General features: G+C 48.9%; 1 protein-coding gene and 1 long non-coding RNA gene across 17 annotated transcripts in view; one reads left to right on the top strand and one right to left on the bottom strand.

The window, feature by feature from the left end:
• The window catches only part of SHROOM2 (shroom family member 2), a 294,895-nt gene that overhangs the window by 195,236 nt on the left and 75,401 nt on the right, over nt 1-24,258 (bottom strand). For 9 of the 16 annotated variants that reach the window (XM_049872260.1, XM_049872259.1, XM_049872268.1 and 6 more), the window contains 2 exons: nt 7,499-7,630; nt 1,277-3,917 (listed from right to left, as the gene is read on the bottom strand). The exons of 5 other annotated variants lie outside the window; for them this stretch is intronic. In XM_049872260.1, coding sequence (XP_049728217.1) covers nt 1,277-3,917; nt 7,499-7,630 — 2,773 coding nt within the window. Of the gene's footprint in view, nt 1-1,276; nt 3,918-7,498; nt 7,631-9,309; nt 10,632-24,258 lie in introns of those variants that run through there. 2 more of the 16 variants (XM_049872262.1, XM_049872267.1) reach the window with 2 other exon arrangements.
• LOC126069202 (uncharacterized) overlaps nt 1-24,258 on the top strand; it is a 150,383-nt gene that overhangs the window by 94,056 nt on the left and 32,069 nt on the right. The gene's annotated exons all lie outside the window — the stretch shown is intronic.

Below are 24,258 nucleotides of genomic sequence, written 5' to 3' on the forward strand. Positions count from 1 at the left end.
GTCTGCATGTCCTCTCGCCCAGGCGCCGGGAGGCTAATGGGTGAGTTCCCTTACAGACACCTGCAATATGCTGCATTCAATCTACAACTGCTTCAGTTAGAGAGAGACTGCCTCTGACACTGCAGAAGAAATGGTTTCCTTTGAAACGTACAAATGCCGACTTAATAGGCAGGGAAGAGACAGATGGACTGTGTATGTCAACTCTGAAGTACGGATAAGAACGCGTACTTTTCTACGGAACCTTGACTGCAGCCATCTTTAGAAATGGCTAGCTAGGACACACCTATACAGTCCCCAGGCAGTGCAAACGGAGGCTAACGGAAAGGTGAAAGTTAACACTCTCACCATCAAAACTCTCACAAAAGTACAGTAGTTTAGGCACTCTTAATTACACTTTGCCCCAGGGCAATCCCTCAAAATAGCTGCAAATAAAGACTAGGAAAAAGGAACAAAACTGTATGAAATGACTAGCATCAGTATTTGAAAAGTGGCCATATTATGGCATCTTGAAATAAAGCACCGCCTTTTCCTTTAAGAGGAGTCCCTGGGTGGTGCAAACAGTTAAGTGCTTGGCTACTAACCAAAAGGTTGGAGGTTTGAATCCACCCAGAGGCTCTGCAGAAGAAAGGCCTGGCAATCTATTTCCAAAGGTCACAGCCATTGAAAACCCAACTGAGCGCTGTTCTACTCTGACATGCATGGGGTCACCACGAGTCGGGGTCAACCTGACAACAACTGGGACTGGTTTTCACTTAGGGTGGGAAGTGCCTCTTGTTCTAATTTTTCCAGGTTCTTTGCTTAATATCCAGGTGGGGCCAGCACTTAGGGGCAAGTAAAACAAGAGACTGGGATTCCAAGGCTGGGAACTAAGGATGTGGGTTTGTGAAAACACAGCACTTCTGAAGGTCCCGAACGTGTTGATTTTTCCCCAAGTGCACTCGACACAGCTGGTGCCAGAAAAGTTGGGGAGCGTAAATGCTCAAACAGCTCGATATACGCGAAACCGATATCTGGCAATTACCCTGCGGGTGTGTGCTAAAAAACCGGTTGCCATCAATTTCGACTCACGGCGACCCCATGTGTGTCAGGGTAGAACCGTGCTCCACAGGGTTTTCAATGGCTGATTTTTTGGACGTAGATCGCCGAGCCTCTGATTGGTTAGCAGCCGAGCGCACTAAGTGTTGCACTACTCAGAGGCTCTGTGGGTGCAACCTTGCCATTCCTAAAGATGGCAGTGGTCAAGGGCAGGCTTCGCCCTGCCTGGATGGGAGCTCACCTCTTTATAGTGGTCCGTGGATGGCGACGACCTGGACCTCGCATGCATGTATTGTGGTCTCTCGTGCTGGTTCAGCCCCACATCCAGAATGTCATCTGCCGAGTGATACCGTCCAGAGCTCCTGGCTTCCAGAGGCTCCCGTTGTTCCTTCCAAGAGGCTTGATACTCAGCAAAGGTCCCAAGTCTCTGGGGCGGCTCGAATTTCCCCACCTTTTCTGCTTTCCTGTGACTGCTGGGGTTTTCCCCAAAGGAGGTGGTGCGCCCCCTCCTCAGGAACCAAGGTTCCGTACCCTCGTACCCATGACCAGCTGTCTGCAGCCGCTCTGGCTTCTCTCTGGGGAACCCACACAGAGCCTGTCTCTGCTCCGGCCTCTGATGAGCGGATCTGCTGGTCTCCTCAAAAAACTTCCGCCTGTCAGCAAAAGTGCCCACCGTGTCCTCAACTCTGTTGGGGACCTGGTGAGGACGGTAATTCCCTGAGAGCCCCACCTCATGTATTTTCTCAGGCTCAGAGTACGACTTCAGCTTCTGTTCTGCTGTGAAGCGTCTCCGGCCCCCAATGCGGAGGATGTGGGGCACGCCCCCTCCAGGCAAGGACAGCTTGGCCGGGTCCCCCTCCAGGAAATGGGGGGCAGCATCCAGACCCAAGGGGTACAGGGATGAGGCGTCACGGTCCCCAGGCCTGTGCTCCGGTGGCACTGGGCAATGGTCACCGGGGCTGGGGTCCAAGTCACGACGCTTAAATGACGTGGCCCTCAGGACCCTGGCTTGGACCTCCTTCAGGTGGTCTTTGTAGGTGCTGGTGAAGGAACCTTCTGGAGTAGCACCAGTGACAGCCCCCAGCTCCACCCTCCAACCACCAGGGTCTTCCTTGGGCTCATCTGTCCCTGCCAGAGTCACAGTACTCTTGCTCTTCTGCAACTTGGCTCGCCGCATCTGGATCTCATTCCTCAGTGTGGTGGCAAAGCGGTCACTTCTCCGTATTGGCTTTCCTACCTGGGAGTCAAACGGGAGTGGCTTCCCCATGCCACTATCTTGGTGGTGCCCTGGGCGGCGGCCATCTTGGTGGTGCCTCAGGCAATCATCTTGGTTGTGTCCTGGGCCACCAACTTGGTGGTGTCCAGGGCCGCAATCTTGGTCGTGCCTCAGGTGGCCATCTTGGTGGTGTCCTGGCTGGCTCTTCTTCCCTTCTTGAGTCAAGGAGTGCAACATAGGTGTCTTCTGAGGCGAGATCTTGCTGCTTTCTCCGTCCACCCACTGGAAGTTGCCGTCTGCAGTTCTCTTCGGGCTGGCTTTCTCTACATGGCTGGTTCTGGGGGGCTCCTCGGTTCCCATGGGCCAGCCCTCCCCACCTCTATCCAGTGGGTGCCACTGTTCTCTTTCATTGGGGTCTAGCATCTTGCCATACTGAGGTAGGTAACATCGTGGTTTTGGGCTCATCCGGTGTGTAGAAGGACACTCCTGGGCCCCCTGCGCCACGCCAGCACCTGCTACGGTCAGCCAACACTCCTTGCTGAGCTGTGGTGTCTGAGCACTCCCCTGGACGGGCTGCTTGGAGGACACGCAATAATAGCGGCTCTGCCCGCCACCCTCCACCTTCTGGTCTGTAGCACCAAGCCACCTCACAGGAGCGAAGCCATTGTCCTGGAAGTGGTCGGCAGGAGACTCCTGGCGGCCTCTGAGGAGGGCCAACTGCCACAGCTCCCTGGGTGATGCAGGGGGCCTGGGGCCCTCATGGAGGATGGGGCTCTCATCACTGTACTGGCGAGGGTGCTGGTGTCCATAGGGGGACTGGGCAAAACGCACATCACAGCTGGACAGGGAGGCCTGCAGCCTACTGGGGGTCCCAGGGAAGCCGCCCACCCGGCCATCTGGGGGGGGCCAGCCACCATCCAGGGGCAGGTCCACATGGTGGCCACAGTTGCCAGGCCACCTCCTGTCCCCAGCCCGGACCAGCTGTCGCGGCGCTTCTGTGGGGTCTGTTCTCCACTCGGCTGGCGGTAGGCCCTGGGACAGGATGGTCAGATCCTGCGTGGCAGCCACCTCTGAGAACAGGGGGCCTGGAGACTTCTCATGGCCCTTGGTGGCGGCGAAGCTGTCGCTACGCAGAGGTGGAGGTGGAGGAGGAGGGGAGGTGGGAGGCTTCTTCTTGTCAGGAACATACCAGACAGGCCCAAAGTTGGACTTTCCCATGCAAGCAGCCAACTTTGGCTCAGGGCTGTCCTCCCGCCTGGGGCTCTTGCCACTCTCGTGGTGTGGGCCGGTGGGCATATAGCTGAGCCTCTCCTCCAGGCCGTGAGTGAGCTCGCCCCCGACCTGGCCTTGCCTGCCGCCTGGCCGGCAGCTATCCCACAGGCCCACCTTGTAGAGGAGGTTCTCTGTGGACGAACCGTCGGCCCTGGGCAGTGTATGGTCTGGTGTGCTGGAGCTGGTGGAGAAGGAGCCATAGGCCGAGTCCCGCTTGTTTGAGCCACTCAGGTGGTCGATGCTGCTGCTGGACTTGGCGGCCGAGAGGCGGCCAGAGGAGTAGGGCTGGGTGGGGGGGTCCAGGCTGTCAACGCTGCCCAGGGAACTGAAGTGGTCTGAGGTGCGCTGCAGGTTCGTCTGCTCCCACGTGCCAGACAGGTCATGGGAAGAGGAGCTGGAGCAAAAACAGCACAGAAGAGTTTGCTTTAGGACCACACAGCAGCAGAGGGCAAAGGTGGAGGAGGACGGCCATGTGTATGCCACCCCACGTGGACAGGGAGAGATAGGGGAGAGGACGCTTCCCGCAACAGGGTCCCTGGGAGCACGGCCATGTGCACGTGGCCCCATGTGGACAGGGAGAGAGGGCGGAGAGGACGCTTTCCACAACAGGGTCCCTGGGAGCACAGCCATGTGCATGTGGCCCCATGTGGACAGGGAGAGAAGGAGGAGAGGACGCTTCTCGCAAGATGGCCCCTGGTCTGAGGGTCTACCTCACCACATTCAAGTCTTCGCGTTCTAAAAAGCAGCTTTCTGAGGGTGGGTTGAAAAGACTGGGTCCTACCCAAGTAATGCCTTTTTAATTTACACAAAAAAGGCAACTATAAATGCTAGGAGCACATTTTCTCATGTTAAGCCCACTGACTGGCCAAATTCCACCAGGCAATGCCAACCAGGGCTGGCCAAGGGCCCACAAGCTTCGAAAATGGTTTATATATTTTTAAACGGCTGGGGGAAAAACAAAAGTAGTATCTCGTGACACGTGAAAATTATATGAAATCCAAATTTCCATGTCTATAAATAAAGCATCATTGGTACACAGTGGTGCCCATCCATGGGCGCTTTTGTGCTGCGGCGCTGAGGCGAACAGTTGAGACAGTGACCGCACGGCCTGCAAAGCCAAAAATAGACTATCTGGTCCTTCACAGAGAAAAAGGGCTGACCCCTGGCCTAGTGTGTGAAACGACTCTGAGTATGGATTATTAACACAGAACAAGCTATCTAACTGGAACAGCTTTAAAATTAAACGAGAAAATTCAGGGATAGCATTACTTTTCCAAGCCCACATAGTAATGTATTAATAGCTCCTTTCTAAACTGGTAATATAAAACCAAAAAACCAAACCCACTGCTGTCATATCGATTCTCACTCATAGCAACCCCACAGGACAGAGTAAAACTGCCCCACAGGGTTTCCAAAGAACAGCTGGTGGATTCAAACTTCCACGCTTTTGGTTAGCAGCCGAGCCCTTAAGCACTGCGCCACCAAAGGACAGGCTTTATTAGCCATATGCAGCTGTGCTCAGGTGATGGAGTAAATCTTAACAAGGGTAATAAAAGGGGGACATTAACGTCTATGATGTTGTTATTAGGTGCCGTTGAGTCGGTTCCGACTCACAGCCACCCCATGTGACAGAGTAAAACTGCCCCACAGAGTTTCCTAGGCTGTAATCTTTATAGGAGCAGATCACCAGGTCATTTCTCTCGTGGGGCCACTGGGTGGGTTTGAACCGCCAACCTTCAGGTCAGCAGCCAAGGGCTTAAATGTTGCTCCACCAGCATTCCTTAACGTCAGTAATACAAGGTCATAATCAGGATGGCATCTAAGACAAGGAAATAAAAAGCGAGGCTTATTAAAGCAAGCCAAGCTATAAAAGGATAATTAAGCAATGAATTATCCCGTGAGATGTTAACGGTGTTACATGTGAGACTGATAACGATGGATGGTGAAACTATTTAATCCAGATGTTAAAAGTTTCATTAAAGCTCAATAAAGATGGAACCTTCAGGTTTCAAGGGAAACAAAAAAATAGCTGTGGCTACAATAGCTTTGGGAGCCCTGGTGGCGCAGTGATTAAGCCAAGGACTGTTATCCGAGAGGTTGGCAGTTCAAACCCACCAGTGGCCCCGCGGAAGAAAGACGTGGCAGTCTGCTTCTGTAAAGATTACAGCCTTGGAAACCCTACTGGGCAGTTCTACCCCTACAGGGCCGCTATGAGTCGGCAGTCGGTTTGGTTTTGGATTTTTAGGAGAAGAAAGAAAAACATGTAAACAGTGCAAAGACAGGAAAATGAACTGGCCAAGTGATCTGAGGGAGGGGGATGGCCCGTTAGGTTTTTATAGATGTTCCCAAACACCAAGTACTTTGCTGTCCACTCTGCCCCCAATACTCCTGGGGTGATTTTTCCAAGCAATCCCAAGTCTGAGTGGATATAGGGAACGCTAAGCACTGTGTGGACACAGATGTGGGCAATATTATTCTTCCTTAATAAAGAAACTGCCACATGGGCTTAATGGAGATCATATTCGACAATGAAATCGAAGGCCCACTCTTCATTAAATTTCCCACTCAGATGAGGGTCTGTGGTTTTCAGGATACCGTGGACTCTAAGCACATTGTCCCTCGTGGCTTTAACGAGGTGACATCGTATTTGAGATGCAGTTCCTTCCATCACATACACACTTTACTTTGCGATTGTGCAGCAGACTTGTCATTTGTTAAAGGCCAAAAATGGATTTTGGACAAAAATGAGTTTTGAGATGGTTACGGTTGCTCCAGATACATACAGGCATGCTCTCTCTCTCACACACACACACACCCCCTTACATTCACACAAACACACACATTCTCATGAGTCCACACATCACACATATACAAACACACATGCACACACGAGTCTCACACCCTCACACTTTCTCATTCTCCCATGCACACACACTCACTCTCTCACGTGCACATGCAACACAAACACACCATGCATACACACTCCCACTCAAACACACTCACACACACACACTCAAACACAATTTCACATGCACACACAGCAAAAAACACACAGGCACACATTCTCTCAAACACACACACAACAAACACACAAGCACACACTCTGACATGTTTGCACACACACACTGAAACATATCACATGCACACACCCTCTAACATACACTCACATGCATAATCACACACACACACACACCCTAAAGCTACACTACTATTCATCCTCCAGGCAGGAAACCAGTGAGGAATTTCACCACGAACCACTTGAGGTCCCAAGTCAGCAGCACCAGGGACTGGAGGGAGCCATGTGGTGCTGCCGCAGGCCTCGCCCGACGTCAGCCCACCTGACCCTGGGATGTGGGCTCAGCCCCGGCCCATGACTCATGCAGCAGGAAACCACAACGTGACCCCTGACGTGGCTGAGGAGCTCTCTGGTCCCCTGTGTCTCCCGCCAGCACTCAGGAGGCAGGGAAAAGGGTGCAGATGCTTCACAAATCACCCAGGAAAAAAAAAACCCAGGAAGCGCTGGTGAAATATACCTCCCCACCCACAAAGCTGCCATCCCATCCCTGAGGGGACATCTCCAGGAAGAGTAGGGGCTGCAGGTACGTGGGGTACATTCACATCGTGCCACCTGGCTAAGAACTGCCGACATCCTGGCTGACAAGCCTTTCGTCCTAGCGTCCCCGTGGTGTTCCCAGAGGGGTGTAGCCAGAAAGGGACCCCAAGGCTCTCCACTTGTCCCTCACAGGGCACAGAAGAGAAAGCACACTCAGAAGTCCTTCCTCTGGTGTTTTCAGCTTTCTTGTTTTCAAGCGCCACAAACCTGCCTGCTCACTGAGACATCAAGACGGTTCCATCTGAAACGGGGCATTGATGGCCTTTTCCTCATCAGAAGAAAACAAAAATCATCTAGAACGGGCGGCCATGCGGGGGTGGAGATGCCAAGAAAGCTTCCCACCTGGGTGGGAGAGCGCCTACCTCGCGTGGTGCCGGGTGTGCCAGGATGGGCAGGTGCCGGCCGTGGAGAACGGAACGGCTACCGCCTCGGGGGCGCCATCACAGAACTTGGTGGCATGCCAGGAGTGTGGCCTCCAGCTCAGCTCACTCCTCCTGAAAAGAGAATGCAGAAGGCTCAGGACTCACCCAGGACAGCAGTGTGCCAGGGCAGGACACAAGGCCCATGCTGCAGGGCTATATGTTCGCTTCCAGGGCCTGCCACTGCATCCAACAATCTCTCCTGGTGCAGGCAATTAATGCGCTTGGCTGCTAAACAAAAGGTTGGCGGTTGAAGTCCACCCAGATGGACCTAGGAAGAAAGCCCTGGCCATCTCCTCCCAAAACATCACCCACTGAAAACCCTATGGGCACAGTTCTACTCTGATACACATATAAGTCCCTGTGCCTCACATTCTACTCAACAGCAACTGGTACTGGTCCACTGCATCTGGGCAAGAACGTTCTGTTTTCAGGATTATTCAGGACTGATTTGCCCTAGTGCCAGGTGGGAATCAGAGGATCCAAAATGTGAACCAGCCCTTAGTCTCCAAAATGTATTCTAAATAAGTACCAGACCAAAAACCAAAGCAGGCACCGCGGAGTCAATGCCAACTCACGGCGCCCCCATGTGTGTCAGAGTACAGCCTCGCTCCACAGGACTTTTGATGGCTCTGATCTTTCAGAAATAGATCCCCAGGACTCTCTTCTCAGGAACCTCTAGGTGGACTCGAATCGCCAACCTTTCAGCTAACGTTGGCATGTTTGCCGTTTGCACCACCGAGGGGCTCCTCTAAATAAGTAAGAAAGTAAATAAATACTTACTTTGTCCACAAAAACAAAGCCCAAACCTTCTCCCTTACTGGCTTCTGCCCAGCTTTGTGTACGGCCCTGAGCATCCCTGAGGAGATGGGACTGGGCTGGGATACAGTCTAGACTCCGTGTGTGTGTTTACGTAATTAGTTAAGGAAGTAAATAAAGGCTGTCTGAGAGCTGACTGAGACAAGCGGCTGTATCTTCCTCTGAGCCTCTCAGTGCGTACCCCATGATGTCAGTGTGCCCGTGACTTGGTTCATGCCTATGACGTCAGTCCATGCCCGTGGTGTCAGCGCAGGCCTGTGACATCAGTGTGTCCATGCCTGTGATGTCAGTGCATACCTGTGATATCAGTACCTGTGACTTCAAACAAGGGTCCCTGTGAACAGGATGGTGTGAATGGCAACTGCCAAGACAAAGAGCACAAGTGGGTTGAAGCCAGGACTTCTGAATGTGGTGTGAGCCTCCTGGGCCCCCACTGCACCATCCCCACCACCTGGTGTAAGTCTTATTGTTCTTCTGGCCACACCTGCCCAGGGGTGATAAAGTATGTTCAGTTGAAAAGTCCCTACAGAGGCCACAGCTGTAATCTGTGTCACTGAATCGAACACATAAAACATGTTGAAACGGCAAACGTTTTGTTATATATATACTTACCGCAATTTTAAAATCAAAAGAAGTTAAAACCAAAACAACACATAACAAAAAAACTCTACTGAGTCTCTTTATGGAGACCATACCTTTTTCCAAGCCGGCAGAAACATTAAAGAAAATTACCTAAGTAGGAAATAAAACCAAAATGCATTTTAACACCAGCTATTTGATGGCTCAGATCAGTTTAACGAGGTAAAAAAAACACAGGTGGCAAAACGTAGGACATACGAACTTCATGCTAGCTTCACACGAACTACAGGGAAAACATACGATAGACTAATTCATTACAACACAGATGCAAAGGAATCGTAAATCCAAGACTGTACCTCATAGAATTCCTCAGAATCCTCGTAAGGAAGGTTCTGGCCACGTGAATATCATTTTCAGACAGCTTTTCCTGTGCTACCATATCCACAACTGCTTTCATCTTCCTTTATAGTTAATTAATGACAGGAGTAAACTAGGCTGATTGAGACTGGAGGCAAAGGAAAAAAAGAAGGCTCGGAAAAGCCAACGCTCTCCACTTGCAGGGGGTGGTATTTCAACCCTGCAACCGAAAAGGCTGGGGTGTTGGCTGGGGTTACTGGGAAAGGGATGCTCCATTCATGGGCTAAATGTTTTTTCCAGAAAAACTACCACCAGCCAGAGAGCTAAGTGAGACAGAGCAGTTGGTATCATGCCAACAGCCCCGTCCTACCATCTGGATCCCAGGAGATGCCCTCCTTCCCTCACCAGGTGTAGCAGATGCTCTGGGCCATGGCGGCACTGCGTCAGCAACTTTCTTCTCTGGTCATGTCCAAGACTACCAGAGTCAGCCACCTGAGCTCATCACCAGTCGGGCTCTCAGACGTTGGCCTGGGCCCCACGGTCGCTTGGACAAACTTCTAGACACCTCTCATCACAAGAGAAAAGCACGCAATGACCTTCATAGACTCCCAAATCTGTAAATACTCATCAAGGGAGAATAAATATGATTCTCTTGACCTGCTCATCTGTAAAATGGGTGCGACGCCCTGCCTCACAGAGAAGGAGCAAAGCTTTCGTCTACCAGAAGCGAACAACCATGGGTCAGTGCAGAGTAGATGCTAGGGGTTGCCCAGGCCTGGTCACTGGCTCAGGAAGTGACTGAATTGTTCCTGCTCCAATACGTGTCTCAAAACCAGTGTAAATGACCCTGTGCTATGGGCCTTCAGGACTATAACAGAGCTGATATTGTAAATAGCATGGCCCTGGGTGGCCCACAAAGACCAGCCCAGCACTGCCAACACTCGTTGGCGGCCATTCCAAACACAAGCCAAGCTCGCCGCCTCCTCCAAGACATGGAACCCCACCACCTCCCTACCTCCATGTAGTAATGAAGCACTTCATATCAATGAGCTCATTAAGCCCTGACAATAACCCTGAAAGGTAGCAAGGAGAAGTTTTTTCTATTTACGCTTCAAGATAAATGAAGCTCAAAGAGGGCAGTGACTAAAGCAAGGAGAAGACAACAAGCCAAAGTCGCCTGTCCTCAGATGGATTAAAATGTTCTTTTCACCATGTCCTGCTCATCTCAGACAAAAAGCTGAGACTAAGAATGCATCCATCTCTTCCAAGGCAACACAGGTTTCTAACATTTTGAACTATACCAAAAAAAAAAAAAAAACCTGTTGCTATGGAGTCGATTCTGACTCATAGCAACCATACAGGACAGAGTAGAACTGCCTCGTAGGGTTTTCAAGGCTGTAATCTTTACTGGAGCAGACTGCTACATCTTTCTCCCGCGGGGGGCTGGTGGGTTCAAACTGCCAACCTTTCGGTTAGCAGCCAAGCGCTTAACCACTGCACCAACAGGGCTCCTCTTAGACCACACAGAACAGAATAAAATGGCTTGGTGTACCTCCTGATTCTAATCATGTAAAATCATTTGATATACTAACTTCTGTAAACCAAAAAAAAGCATATTCAATTTTCTGGGCATTTAACTCCAATTAGGCCTGGAGGGTATTTTTGTTGTTGTTGTTGTTTCTGTAGTTCCATAACACTTTTATCAAGATACACAATTATATAGTTCACTCATTTAAAGTGGACAATTTATTTTTGATATATTCACTAGGTTGTGTCTAACAATCATATTGTCTAATGTTGGAATACTTTCATCATCCCCCCCAAAATCCCATATTCCTGAGCAGTCACCTCCCAACGACCCCATACTTGAGCCGTCGACAACCACTAATCTACTTTCTGTCTCTCTGGATGTACCGACTCCGGACATTTCATATAAATGGAATCATACAATACATGGCCTTTTGTGTCTGGCTTCTTTCACTCAACATAACATTCAAGGTTCGTCCACATCGTACCATGTAGCTGAACTTCATTTCTCTTTATTTTTGAGTAAAATTCCATTGTATGGATAGGCCATATTTTGTTTATCCATTCATCTGTTGATGGGCATTTACGTTGTTTTCACTTTTTGGCCCCTGTAAACAGTGTTGCTATGAACATTTGTGTACACGTTTTTGTGTGGACATATTCTCTTGGTAGACCATGAGGTTTTCAAGAACACTCTTATTTACGAATTCTTCGTATCTTGTGAGACTCAGTTATAAGCTGCATGTGAACTTTTCTACATTAATATTTTACAAGGAGGAAAACCTCCAAATCATAGATAACATCAATTGTAATTTGCCATTCATCCAGAATATAAGAAAAATATATTGAGAAAAAAAAAAAGATGAGTTTCACAGCAAATTCTAAGTAACAATTTAAAATAACAGATTTTCTGTGAAACATTTCATAACATGGAGGAACCTGGAAGGCATTATGCTGAGCGAAATTAGTCAGAGGCAAAAGGACAAATATTGTATAAGACCACTATTATAAGTTCTTGAGAAACAGTATAAACTGAGAAGAACACATACTTTTGTGATTACGAGGGGAGGAGAGAGGGAGGGTAGGAGAGGGTTTTTTACTGATTAGTTAGTAGATAAGAACTGCTTTAGGTGAAGGGAAGGACAATACTCAATACATGGAACGTCAGCTCAACTGGACTGGACCAAAAGCAAAGAAGTTCCCGGGATAAAATGAATGCTTCAAAGGTCGGCGGAGCAAGGGCGGGGGTTTGGGAATCAGGGTTTAAGGGGACTTCTAAGTCAATTGGCAAAATAATTCAATTATGAAAACATTCTGCATCCCACTTCGAAATGTGGCGTCTGGGGTCTTAAATGCTAACAAGCAGCCATCTAAGATGCATCAATTGGTCTCAACCCACCTGGATCAAAGGAGAATGAAGAACACCAAGGTCACACGATAACTATGAGCCCAAGAGACAGAAAGGGCCACATGAACCAGAGACTTACATCATCCTGAGACCAGAAGAACTAGTTGGTGCCCGGCCACAATCGATGACTGCCCTGACAGGGAGCATAACAGAGAACCCCTGAGGGATCAGGAGATCAGTGGGATGCAGACCCCAAATTCTCATAAAAAGACCATACTTAATGGTCTGACTGAGACTAGAGGAATCCCGGCGGTCATGGTCCCCAAACCTTCTGTTGGCCAGGACAGGAACCATTCCCGAAGACAACTCATCAGACATGAAAGGGACTGGACAGTGGGTAGGAGAGAGACGCTGATGAAGAGTGAGCTACTTGTATCAGGTGGACACTTGAGACTGTGTTGGCATCTCCTGTCTGGAGGGGGGATGGGAGGACAGAGAGAGTTGGAAGCTGGCAAAATTGTCACCAAAGGAGAGACTGGAAGGGCTGACTCATTAGAGGGAGAGCAAGTGGGAGTACGGAGTAAGGTGTATATAAACTTATACGTGACAGTTTGACTTGATTTGTAAACGTTCACTTGAAGCTCAATAAAAGTTAATATGAAAAAAAAATCAGTTTCATACAAAAAAATAAATAAATAAAATAACAGATTTTACAAGAACAGCTGAAGAATTCCTTGTAGAAGGTTAGCCTGGAGTATAAGACATAAAACAGTACTTGTGAAGACCGTGCTTCTTAGTTCAAGTAGATACACCAGACTAAATGGGCAGCTTCTGCCCGGAGGTGAGATGAGAAGGCAGAAAGGGACAGGAGCTGGTTGAGTGGACACAGGAAACCCGGGATGGATAGGGGGAGTGTGCGTCACATTACAGAAAGAGCAACTGGGGTCACTTAACAACATGTGCATAAATTTTTGTATGAGAACCTAACTTGAGCTGTAAACTTTCATCTAAAGCACAATAAAAAAAATAAAATAAAATGTAAAAAGAAGCCCTTGTAGATGTGAGTCGAGAGGCTAAAACCTTAAACATAAACGTTGTTGAAAATACTGCTACTGAACGATAACCACTTAGAATGATAACAAGTTTTATAGTTGCCTAAACTATAAAACTTGGGAATAAAATTCTTTAAGGTAAGAGAAACAAAAACAAAAAACAAACATTTCCTGAATTACATTCTTGCGTACACAAAAATGCAGCCCAGGTGGCACCGTGGTTAAGAGCTACAGCTGCTAACCAAAAGGTTGGCAGTTGGAATCCACCAGACACTCCCCAGAAACCCTATGGGGTAGTTCTACTCTGTCCTGTAGGGTCGCTGTGAATCAGAATCGAAGGCGACGGGTTTGGTTTTGGGTTTTTTGGTACACAACAAGATAGCTGTTACTATTAAATGTGCCACTTCCGGGTCTTGGACGTCAGACCCTTCAGCCAAACACCAAACCCACTGCCCTTGAGTCGATTCCGACTCATGACAACCCCATATATATAACAGGGTACAACTGCCCCCATAGGGTTTTCTTGGCTGTAATCTTTATGAAAGCAGATCACCAGGGCCAGGGCTTTCTTCCGTGGCACTGCTGGGTGGGTTCCTACTGCCAACCTTGAGGTGAGAAGTCAAGCACAAACTGTTTGCATCACCCAGGGGGCTTGTACCAGACCTTTAGACGCACATTTTTTAAAAGCTCTCAAGTTTGTCAGTACAGACAATTCATGATAAATGCAACTAGACTTCTGTTTTCCCTGCTTGTCAAGAGATTTCTGGATCTCGCATGGTTAAGGGCTCAGAATGACTAAGGGGACTGAGTGAAAAATTACAAAACAGAAAAATCTGCAAACCGTCAGGCAGCTGTCACGATGCTGGCATACCCCAGTGTAGGCTGAGGGTGCCCAGAAAGCACCCTTCGCTTTAGGCGCAGAAAGAAACGAGGGCGCAGGACAAAGCAACAGAAGGACCGGCTGAGAGTAGAGAGATCGGGTCATTGACATCTCCCTCCTCCAGCCTGAGAAGCAGCCCCTGACCTACGTGAGATCATTGAAGCCTGGCCACGCGTTTAGAAACGAGGCTCAAACACCATGGAAGAGCAAACGTGTTCAAAACATACGTTTTTGAAACAAAAGGAAGCCTTGATACTTCACTTCACAAATAATAATTCTAATCTAGCAGAAAGGGCTGGTAATGACCACTACCCACCTGTCAGTGTGACACACTGTGTGGGCCTGTGTGTTGCCGCGAAGTTGGAAGCTATGCTCCCGGTATTTCAAATACCAGCGGGGCTACCCGTGGTGGACAGGTTTCAGCAGAGCTTCCAGACTCAGACGAGGCAGAAAGGCCTGGAGATCTACTTCCAAAAACCAGTCAACGAAACCCTAAGGATCACAACAGAACACTGGAGATGAGTCCCCCAGCCTGGAAGACATTCAGAGTACACAGTGGCCACAACAATGGACTCAAACATACCAACGATCAAGGATTTCTACACAGAAAGCGGTTGACTGGGTGGAACCTGAGGAAGAAGCAACCAATCTCCTAGACGCTGAGGCTGTACGTATTTCATAGGTGATGCCGGCTATAAAGATCCTCCCCACCCTGGGCCCTGACGGTGGTAAGACGGGCGCCCATGCGTAATAGCTGAGTCGCGGCCCAACATTCTGAGATGCTTTCATAATCTGCAAAGCCAGGCACACTGTTCCCTGGCCACATTTCAAGATGCGCGTTTTCAGGATTCAACCACTGGGTGAGCACCAAGTACGTGTAAAAATCTCAGCAGTCTGCTAAGTGAGAGATGCCAGGACGTAAGGGCAAATGCTGTATGAGTGCATTTATACCAAACGTCCAGAACAGGCGAAGCCATGGGAACAGAAAACAGATTAGTGGTTGCCAGGGGCTGGAGGGGAAGGGGCCAGGAGGAAGGCGGAGCGACTGCTAACCAGTGTGGGGCTTCTTTTGGAGGTGATGGAAACGGGAACTAGATAGAGGTGATGGTTCTACAAAAGTACTCGGCTGCTAAATGAAAGGTCGGCAATTTGAACCCACCAGCTGCTCCAGGGGAGAAAGGCGTGGCAGTCCACTTCCATAAAGATTTCAGCCTTGGAAACCCTACGGAGCAGTCCTACTCTGCCCTATAGGGTCCCTATAGTCAGAGTCAACTCGAGAGGGCAATGGGTTTTTTTGACAATCTTTATGGGAGCATATCACCAGGTCTTTCTCACGTGGAGCTGCTGGGTGGGTTTGAACCACCGATCTTTCCGTTTGTAGCCGAACGCTTAACCGTTTGTGCCTCCAGGGTACCACTAACCCATTACCATCAAGTGGATTCTGACTCATACTGACCCTACAGGACAGAGTAGAACTGCCCCCATATGGTTTCCAAGGAGCGCCTGATAGATGTGAAATGCCAACCTTTTGGTTAGCAGCCATAGATAGCTCTTAACCACTATGCCACCAGTCCATACCCACTAGGGAAGGTGAAATTTTCCCAAAATACAATTGCTTTTCTCACCAATCCTCTGAAGCTCCTGGTGCATAAGGAATGTATTTGGAAATCAAGAAAAATTCAGGCTGGTTTCTGTTTGCTACCACTCTGATGCCCTGAAATGGCTGGATCTGTGCTGCTCAGGAGACAGAGGGACATGTGGCATCTGTCTGCTGGTTGTCCAGTCACAACCCTGTCATGAAGCTGGACAGGGGAGCCTTGGTGCCACCTGGAGTCCTCAGACACTTGTCATTCCTTCAGCGTGGCTCCAACTCCTTTGGGCCAGACACGACTAGAGTGGGGAGGTCTACAGGGTGGCGGTGTGTCTTCCCAAACAAGACACAAACTCACGGGGCTTCAATCCACAGGCTGTTGACTGCCATCGAGTTGGCTCCAACTCATGGCGACCTTGCACAAAACAGAAAGAAACACTGCCTGGTCCTGCACTATCTTCATGATGGTTGGTATGTTTCAGCCTGTTGCTGACCTACAGCGCTTATCTTCCAGCACTGTATCAGACAATATTCTGTCATGATCCATACAGTCTTCACTGGCTGATTTTCGGAGGTAGACTGCCAGGCCTTTCTTCCTAGTCTGTCTTAATCTGGAAGCTCCCCTGAAACCTGTCCACCATGGGTGACCCTGTGGGCGTTTAAAGTACCAGTGGCATAGCTTCCAGCACCACAGCAACATGCAAGCTGCCCAGTAGAACACACTGACAGATGGGTCATGGTTAACCCACACTCACTAGAGCTGTGGATGGCATGAACAGTATGCACGCACGCCACCAGGGGGACCACGATGAAAGGGAAAAACACACGCACTTTGGGGCCCTGACAGTACAGACCACGTGGTATTCAGTTCCGTTCACCACAGCACCCCTGCCACATAACAGAGCCACGAGCATCTGACGCAAATACAGACCGAACGTATGAAGGGATCTGCCCTTGACCCATTTGTTCACACTTGCACGTCTGCTGTGGTGGGTGAGGTCGTTGCACTGCAGGGAGACACAATATCCTGTCGTAAACTCCCAACAGAAACGAGGGGGAAAGCTGCTGCATAAGCTGGGCCTGGGGGTGATGTGGGTAGACAGAATGGCCTGGAGACCAGGAAAGACACACCTTCCAGGAGGGCAGAACACCGGGCAATGGCGGACATGGTGCTGGTGGAAGAGGGTGTATGTCCACGGAGATGACCCAATGGCTCTTTACCTTTGTTCTGCTATTGTGGTAAGGAGCCCTGGTGGCACAGGAGTTAAGCACTTGGCTGCTAACTGAAAGGAGGGCAGTTTGAACCCACCGGCCATTCCGTGGGAGACAGACATGGCAGTCTACTCTGTCCTGTAGGTTCGCTATGAGTCAGAATCGACTTGGCGGCAATGGGTTTTTTTTTTTTTTTTTTTAACTAATGTGGTACATTACATTGATTTACTAATACTGAACGACCCAATGGGGTGCTCTGAATGCATACTAAATTAATACGTTAAGCCATGTTGCAAAGCACTCTATAAATGATGCAGGTGTGTTCAGATTTGGGTTGCTAGTTACTATAAGGAAAAGAAGACCCCAATAGCCTTTTAGGGACATCTATATGCAGAGAAGAAGCCCTGGTGGTTCAGTGGTTAAGCGCTCAGCTGCCAACCAAAAGGCCAGCAGTTTGAACCCACCAGCGGCTCCATGGTTGAAAAGACCTGATGATCTGCTTCCGTAAAGATGACAACGAAGGAAACCCTATCGGGCAGTTCTACTCTGTCCTAAAGGGTCACTATAAGTCAGAATCGACTCGACAGCAATGAGTCATACAGCAGAAGTCGTCCCTGGGTTGTGGCTGCTGACTGAAAGTTAGAGGTTCAAGTCCACCCAGGGGCTGGAAGAAAAGCCTAGTTATCTCCTTCCAAAAACTGAGCCATTGAAAACCCTATGGAGCACAGTTCTACTCTGACACACAAGGGGTCATCTTGAGTCAACTCCACAGAAACCAGTACCAGATACGGCAGCGAGTGCTCTCCCTGGGCAGTGGCGCAGACCATACCACGTGGTGGATGGTGACATGATTCAGACAGGATCTGACGCGCTACAGGATATCAAACAACTCGGGTTAACTGTCCAACATAAACTTCTGCATTGACTCTGTTTCGGCAAGAAAATAAGCACAGTAACAAAGGAGTTCCTGCCTTTATACCCAAGGAGAATTAGGTAAAGATAAAAATTCCCCCATGACCTCAGTAGCTGAAACCGATACAAGACATCAAAGCCACGTTCAAACAAATGCCAGAGCGAGAACCAGCATTCGCCCAAGATGAAAGCGCCAGAAAGTTCCTGCCCCCAGGAGGCTGGGTGTTCCCTCATCTCTCTCAGCAGACTCAGCAAGAGCACGTTTCTCGTGCAGCGTCAGAGGCTGCTCCTGGTACCTGAGCAGAAAAGACAGCGACGGAAAGGTCATGTGATGAATGGAACGAGAGGGCACGGTGGCTTCTTTTTCTAGCCACTTTTATAATCGGGTTTTTTTTTTCCATACCTATGACCCTGATAATGTCCAGAAGAAAGAAAAAAGTCCATCTCCCAGGTACCTGAGAGGTTTGCAGACCACCTGGACTCGGCACTATATATCCCCTCACTGTCTAAGGCATCATTTAATTCAACTCAGCTTTAGAAAGGCAACCGCCACAAAGTACTGGCAGGTATTCAACTGTGTACGCTACATTTCAACATAAAAGAGGGTTGGCGAAAGGAGTCGGGACATTCAAATGCGCAACCATTAACTAATTATAAACAAGCCTGAGGATCAACAAGACTGGGTCTGCTGTATAAGAATAATGAAACAAAAAACTTACCAATACGTTGAGAGCCAGCATGACAAGTAGATAAATAAGAGAAAGCTACACAAAAGAAGCAACAAGAGACTGTGGACTACTGTCATTTAAACAGGAGTCCCTGGGTGGCACAAACTGTTAAAGTACTCAGCAGCTCTCCGAAAGGCTGGAGGTTCGAGTCTACCCATGAGTACCACGGAAGAAAGGTCAGGCAATCTACTTCCAAAAAATTAGCCATTGGAAACCCTATGGAACAGAGTTCTGTTCTGACATACATGGGGTTGCCATGAGACAGAGTCGATGCCACAGTAACTAACGGGGAATAAAAAAAAAAAAAACATAACATTAAACATGTCACATAATTAGAGATTCATCTGATTAAACTGCCTAAGCCATACACTAAATCCAAATCTAAACAGTTAACCTTCCACTAAGTATAAAACACTCACCATCTGGGCGGTTTTATCTTTTCTCTGGACTTTACTAATAGAAACAAGAATGGAGAAGAGACCAAAGAACTCAGGATATCCGTCCAACATAAACTTCTCCATCGACTGCTTCAGCAAGAAAATATGCACAGCAACAAATGGTCACAAGCCCCAAAAGCTTCAGCACAGACACTTTTTACCCGAGTCTGAACAAGCTGACAGCTGACAACCCCGTGAAGCACAGGGTTCCCACGACACGCAGCTCCCCCACCATGGCGCACACCCTCCATCTGAACACCCATGCATCCGCACCCATGCTGTTTCTGCTCTTGGAAAGGAAGAGGAGAAGACACAGCCTTCCAGCGTCTCAGCCAGCCCCTTCCTCCTGCCACACCAATGCATGTAGTGACCAAGCTGCCCTGGCTTCTGGGAACATCTGTGCTAATCAGCGCGGTGCCCCCTCAGCCACCTGCTGGAGGACAGCTCCAAAGAGCCAGCACAGGAGGGGGGAGCTCAGCCAGATCCCGGCTAGGAGCAGAATTCACTGCTTCGGAGTAGCATCCCGGGACGAAGGCAGGGGGCAAGCAAGGTTTTCCGCAAGCATGGGTGCTGTCAGTAAGCTGAAACCGCCCTTCTTCTAATTTAAGCACACCACATAGAGCCTGGCTGACCCTCTCAGCTCCAGCACAGTACTCTCCCCCTCTGCGCTAATCTGCTCCCAGTGCAAGCTTAGTGCACATAATTAGATTCACAAAAGGGTTTAAGGCTGCAGGCAAAGAGGCAGCAGGAAATAATGCAAGTCAAGCCTATAGGTAATTTGGCTTTGCAGCTCCCTAACAAAAGTGCTGGCAACACACTGTATGTTCAAGAGAAACTTCATGGAAAGAGACCAATGATTGAGGGGCAGGTGTGCTTCACCAGAAACAAAATTAATATTAAAGTATAAATGTGGAGAAAAAACTGAAAGCAATTACAAGCTTAAGAAAATAATTTATGATATGTTTGAAAGAAATTTTCCGTAGGGCATTTGAAATTTAGTATACTTTTTAGGAGCTGGCTGTTCTGGGTGGTGCAAATAATTAATGCACTCGGCTGAAAACCGAAAGATCGGAGGTGCGAGTCTGCCCAGAGACATCTCGGAAGAAAGGCCTGGCAATCTACTTCCACAAATCCAGCCACTGAAAACCCTACGGAGCGCCAGCCTACTCTGACACACACGAGCGCAGTCAACTCCACGGCAGCTGCTGCTTTAGGAGAACCTGTGGTTTTTAAAGCCCGTTCATTTGCCTCTGAAATAGGCAAATGGATGGACATGTCCTTGTAGTTGTTGCCAGGTGCCGTCAAGTCGGTTCTGACTCATAGCGACCCTCTGTACAACAGAACGGAACACTGCCTGCCCCTGCGCCATCCTCACAACTGTTGCTATGTTCGAGTCCCTTGTTGTAGCCACCATGTCTATCCATCCCACTGAGGATCTTGCCCTTTTTCACGGACCTCTACTTCACCAAGCGGGATATCCTTCTCCAGGGACTGGTCCCTCCTGGTAACACATCCAAAGTACATGAGACGCAGTCTTGCCACCCTCACTTCTAAGGAGCATTCTGGTTGTACTTCCTCCAAGACAGATCTGCTCATTCTTTTGGCAGTCCATGGTATAGTCAATATTCTTCGTCAACACCGTAATTCCAAGGCATCAATTCCTCCTTGGTCTTCCTTATTCATTGACCAGCTTTTGCACGCAAAAGCATGTTGTTGTTAGCTGCCCTCAAGTTGAACTCTGACTCATGGACACCCCATGTACAACAAGATGGGACCACTGTGATCCATGAAGGTTTTCACTGGCTGATTTTCAGAAGGAGATCTCCAGGCCTTTCTTCCTCATCCATCTTAGTCTGGAAGCTCCACGGAAACCTGTTCCGTGTCACAGCAACACACAAGCCTCCACTGACAGACGGTGGTGGCTGTGCACACGGTGTACTGGCCGGAATCGAACCCAGGTCTCCTACATGGCAGGTGAGAATTCTACCACTGAGCCACCACCGCCTTCGTGAACGCGTCCAAGTGCTCTCCATAGAGTTTCTAATTGCATATTTTAGGGCACTGGATGGCAGTAACCATAACTCCTAGCAACGGGCAAGAACTATATGCCAGGCATTTCCTGTTTAATTCTCAGCCCCATCATCACCATGCTGCCCCTTCTGAACACCTCCCATGTGTATCCAGCAGCCTGGCACCGTCTTGTGTCCCCAGACAGCACCTACTCCTCTAAGTTCATCAGGAAAATGATGCAAGCAACCTGGTCTTTGGTCCTCAATCTTTTGCAAGCATGCTGGCTTAAGCCTTGGGTGCACCCACCATGGCCATCCATCCAAATCGCCCATGGCACTTTGTGAAAACACAATCACTCAACATCCATCGCAGACATGGCCGTGAGGACCCCCAGGGGTGGACTGATACCTAGGGAAAAGATGTAGCCCTGTACTTTGTGCAGAGATGATGAACAAAGCATAGAAGGGGACCACGTGTGCCTGGGCCTTCCTGCATAGGAGCACCTGCTTGGCCGCGGAGAGATAGAGCAAGCAGCTGCCTGGGAGACAGGGCATGGCACTCAGCCTCCCCCCAAACCTGGCGACGAGCCTGTCACCACACCCCTGGACACCTGGCTGCCTGCAGACACCACCTGGGACAGTGAGGCGGGACATATGTGCCCTTGGCTAGGATCACCGTCATGGCCCTTTGTCTTCCTCCCAGGCTCCTCTGGGAGAAAGGAAGCAAGTGCTCCATCTCGCACGTCTGGGAAAGAGATTCCACTGGCGCAGATACCGATCCGCACGCACATCTCCCGGCGGCTCACATTCCCAGCACCGGTTTCTACGTGATGACACGATACGCTGTGACCACACGCCAGGGAACAAGAGACCAACCCTTTGTAATCCAGCCCGTCGCAATCCGACCCGGCTGTTCCGTCACCTGGCCACCGTGCCCACCAAAATAAAAGATGCCCACAAAATAAATGGTATATGGCAGCTGTCATTAGGGGGGCAGGTGAGGGACAAGTACATGACCCACGATTAGAATTTGTTTAAAAACTATGTGCATACCAAACACCTTGTGGGACCAGTTTTCTGGGTTTGAAGGCTTCGGGCCATAGTCTAGTGACACAAGTCAATTGGCATAATACAGTTCACAAAGTCTATGTTCTACATTCTAGTTTGGTGAGGAGTGTCTGGGGTCTTAAAAGCTCACGAGCAGCCATCTAAGATACTACTCATCCAGGGAGAAAGAGAAAGAAGGAAACCAAAGACTCAAAAAAGAGTCTACGTGAACCACAGCCTCATCTACCCTGAGATCAGAAGAACGAGGTGGTGTCCAGCTGTCACTACTGACCACTCTGATCACGGCCACAGCAAATGGATCCTGATGGAATGGGGAAAAAAATGTGGAACAGAGCCTCATATTCTTAAAAAAAAATAAAACAGACTTACTGGACTGGTTGAGACTAAAAGACTCCCCGAGACTACTGCCCTGAGATACTCTTTAAACCTTGAACTGAAAGTAGCCCCTAAAGTCACCATTTAGCTAAATAACAGAGTGGCTCACGAAATAAAGAATACCACCTGTGAGTGCTGTGCTCCTTTAAATAATCATCTATATGAGACCAAATGATCAACAAGCATCTTAAAACAAAGATGAGAATGTAAGCAAGCAGGGAAACGAGATTAATGGAAACACAACAACCTGAACGGAAATAAGAAGAAGGTTCATGGGTTGCAAAGAATGTAACCAATGTCACTGAACAGCTAGTACAGAAATTGTTGAATGAAAATCTAAACTTAAAGAAAACTGTGTGTATGTGTCTTGGAGCCCCCTGGTGGTGCAAATAGTTAACAAGCTTGCCTGCTAACCACAGGGTTGGTGGTTTGAGTCCACCCGGAGGTGCCTCAGAAGAAAGTCCTGGCCATCTGCTCCTGAAAAATCGACCATTTTAAACCCTGTGGAGCACAGTTCCACTCTAACACACATGGAGGTGCTGTGACTTGGGGTTGACTTGACAGCAACTTGTTGGTACGTGTCTTAGATTTAGGTGAATATTCCCCTTTCCCCACCATCCCCCCAGACAAGCAAACAACCCAACCACGCAGGTGCCGGCCAGAGCTCACCCTCAGGATCCCTACCTGATTTCAGGCCCTAGAAGCAGAGTCCCGCTTCCTGAGGTGCCACAGGTGGGTAGGCAGCTGATTCATGTTAGACAACGGCTGAGCAACCTAATGTACCATTTGGTCATGCTTTTGAATGTTAGTGGTTCACTCTATGGAGCGCCTTTTAAGAGTATCCAATCCTTTTTTGGAGCTTTATATAAAATTCTGGAAAATGCAAATTAATCTATAGTGACAGAAGCAGATTACTGGTTGCCTGGTGTTAGGGACTGAGCTGTGTCCCCTCAAAAGATACGTCCTAACCCCTTTACCCTTGAATGTGACCGTGCTGGGGGCGACAGTTTTTCTTTAAAGATATTACCAGTTAAATCATGTCAGGAAGGAACCCTGGTGCTGCGGTGGTAAAGGTCAGTGGTTCCAACCCACCAGCTGCTCCAAGGGAGAAAGATGTGGCAGTCTGCTTCCGTAAAGATGACAGCCTTGGAAGCCCTATAGGGCAGTTCTACTCTGTCCTGTAGGGTCACTATGAGTCAGAATCAACTCAACAGCAATGGGTTTGATTTTGTTGGTTTTAAATCACATCAGAGTAGAGAGGGTACTACTCCAAACCCCTTCTGAAGAGTGAGAACAGACAGGCAGTCAGACTCAAAGAGAAAAGATGCCCCGTGTATATCTGTCTACACGGCAAAGAACACCAGCAAATGCCCGGGGCTACAGAAGCTGTTAACAGACAACGCCTAGAACAGACAAAGGACAAGTATGACACCCAGAATTTACACTTCTAGCTTCCAGGACTGTGAGAAATATCAATCTGCTCTTAAAAGCCACCCATTAAGTGGTATTTTTTGAAACCCTGGTGGCGTAGTGGTTAAGTGCTACGGCTGTTAACCAAGTGGGTTAAGTGGCATTTTGTTATGGCAACTCTAGGAAATTAAGCTACCTGGGGAATGAGAAGGATGAAGAGATTTAAACAGATTTATACGTAGGTAGAAAAGAACACACGTTAAGGATTTAAGAAAAATAATCTAAAAGACACTCCTGGTGCTTTTGTAACAAGGAAAACCATACAAAGTTAGTTGGGTGTTTCGGGTGTCCTTATGATGTGCGTCTTTAGGGATTTACAGCACTATTCTGCCCTGAGCG

Source organism: Elephas maximus, chromosome X (assembly GCF_024166365.1).
Source record: "Elephas maximus indicus isolate mEleMax1 chromosome X, mEleMax1 primary haplotype, whole genome shotgun sequence".
Lineage (NCBI taxonomy): Eukaryota > Metazoa > Chordata > Mammalia > Proboscidea > Elephantidae > Elephas > Elephas maximus.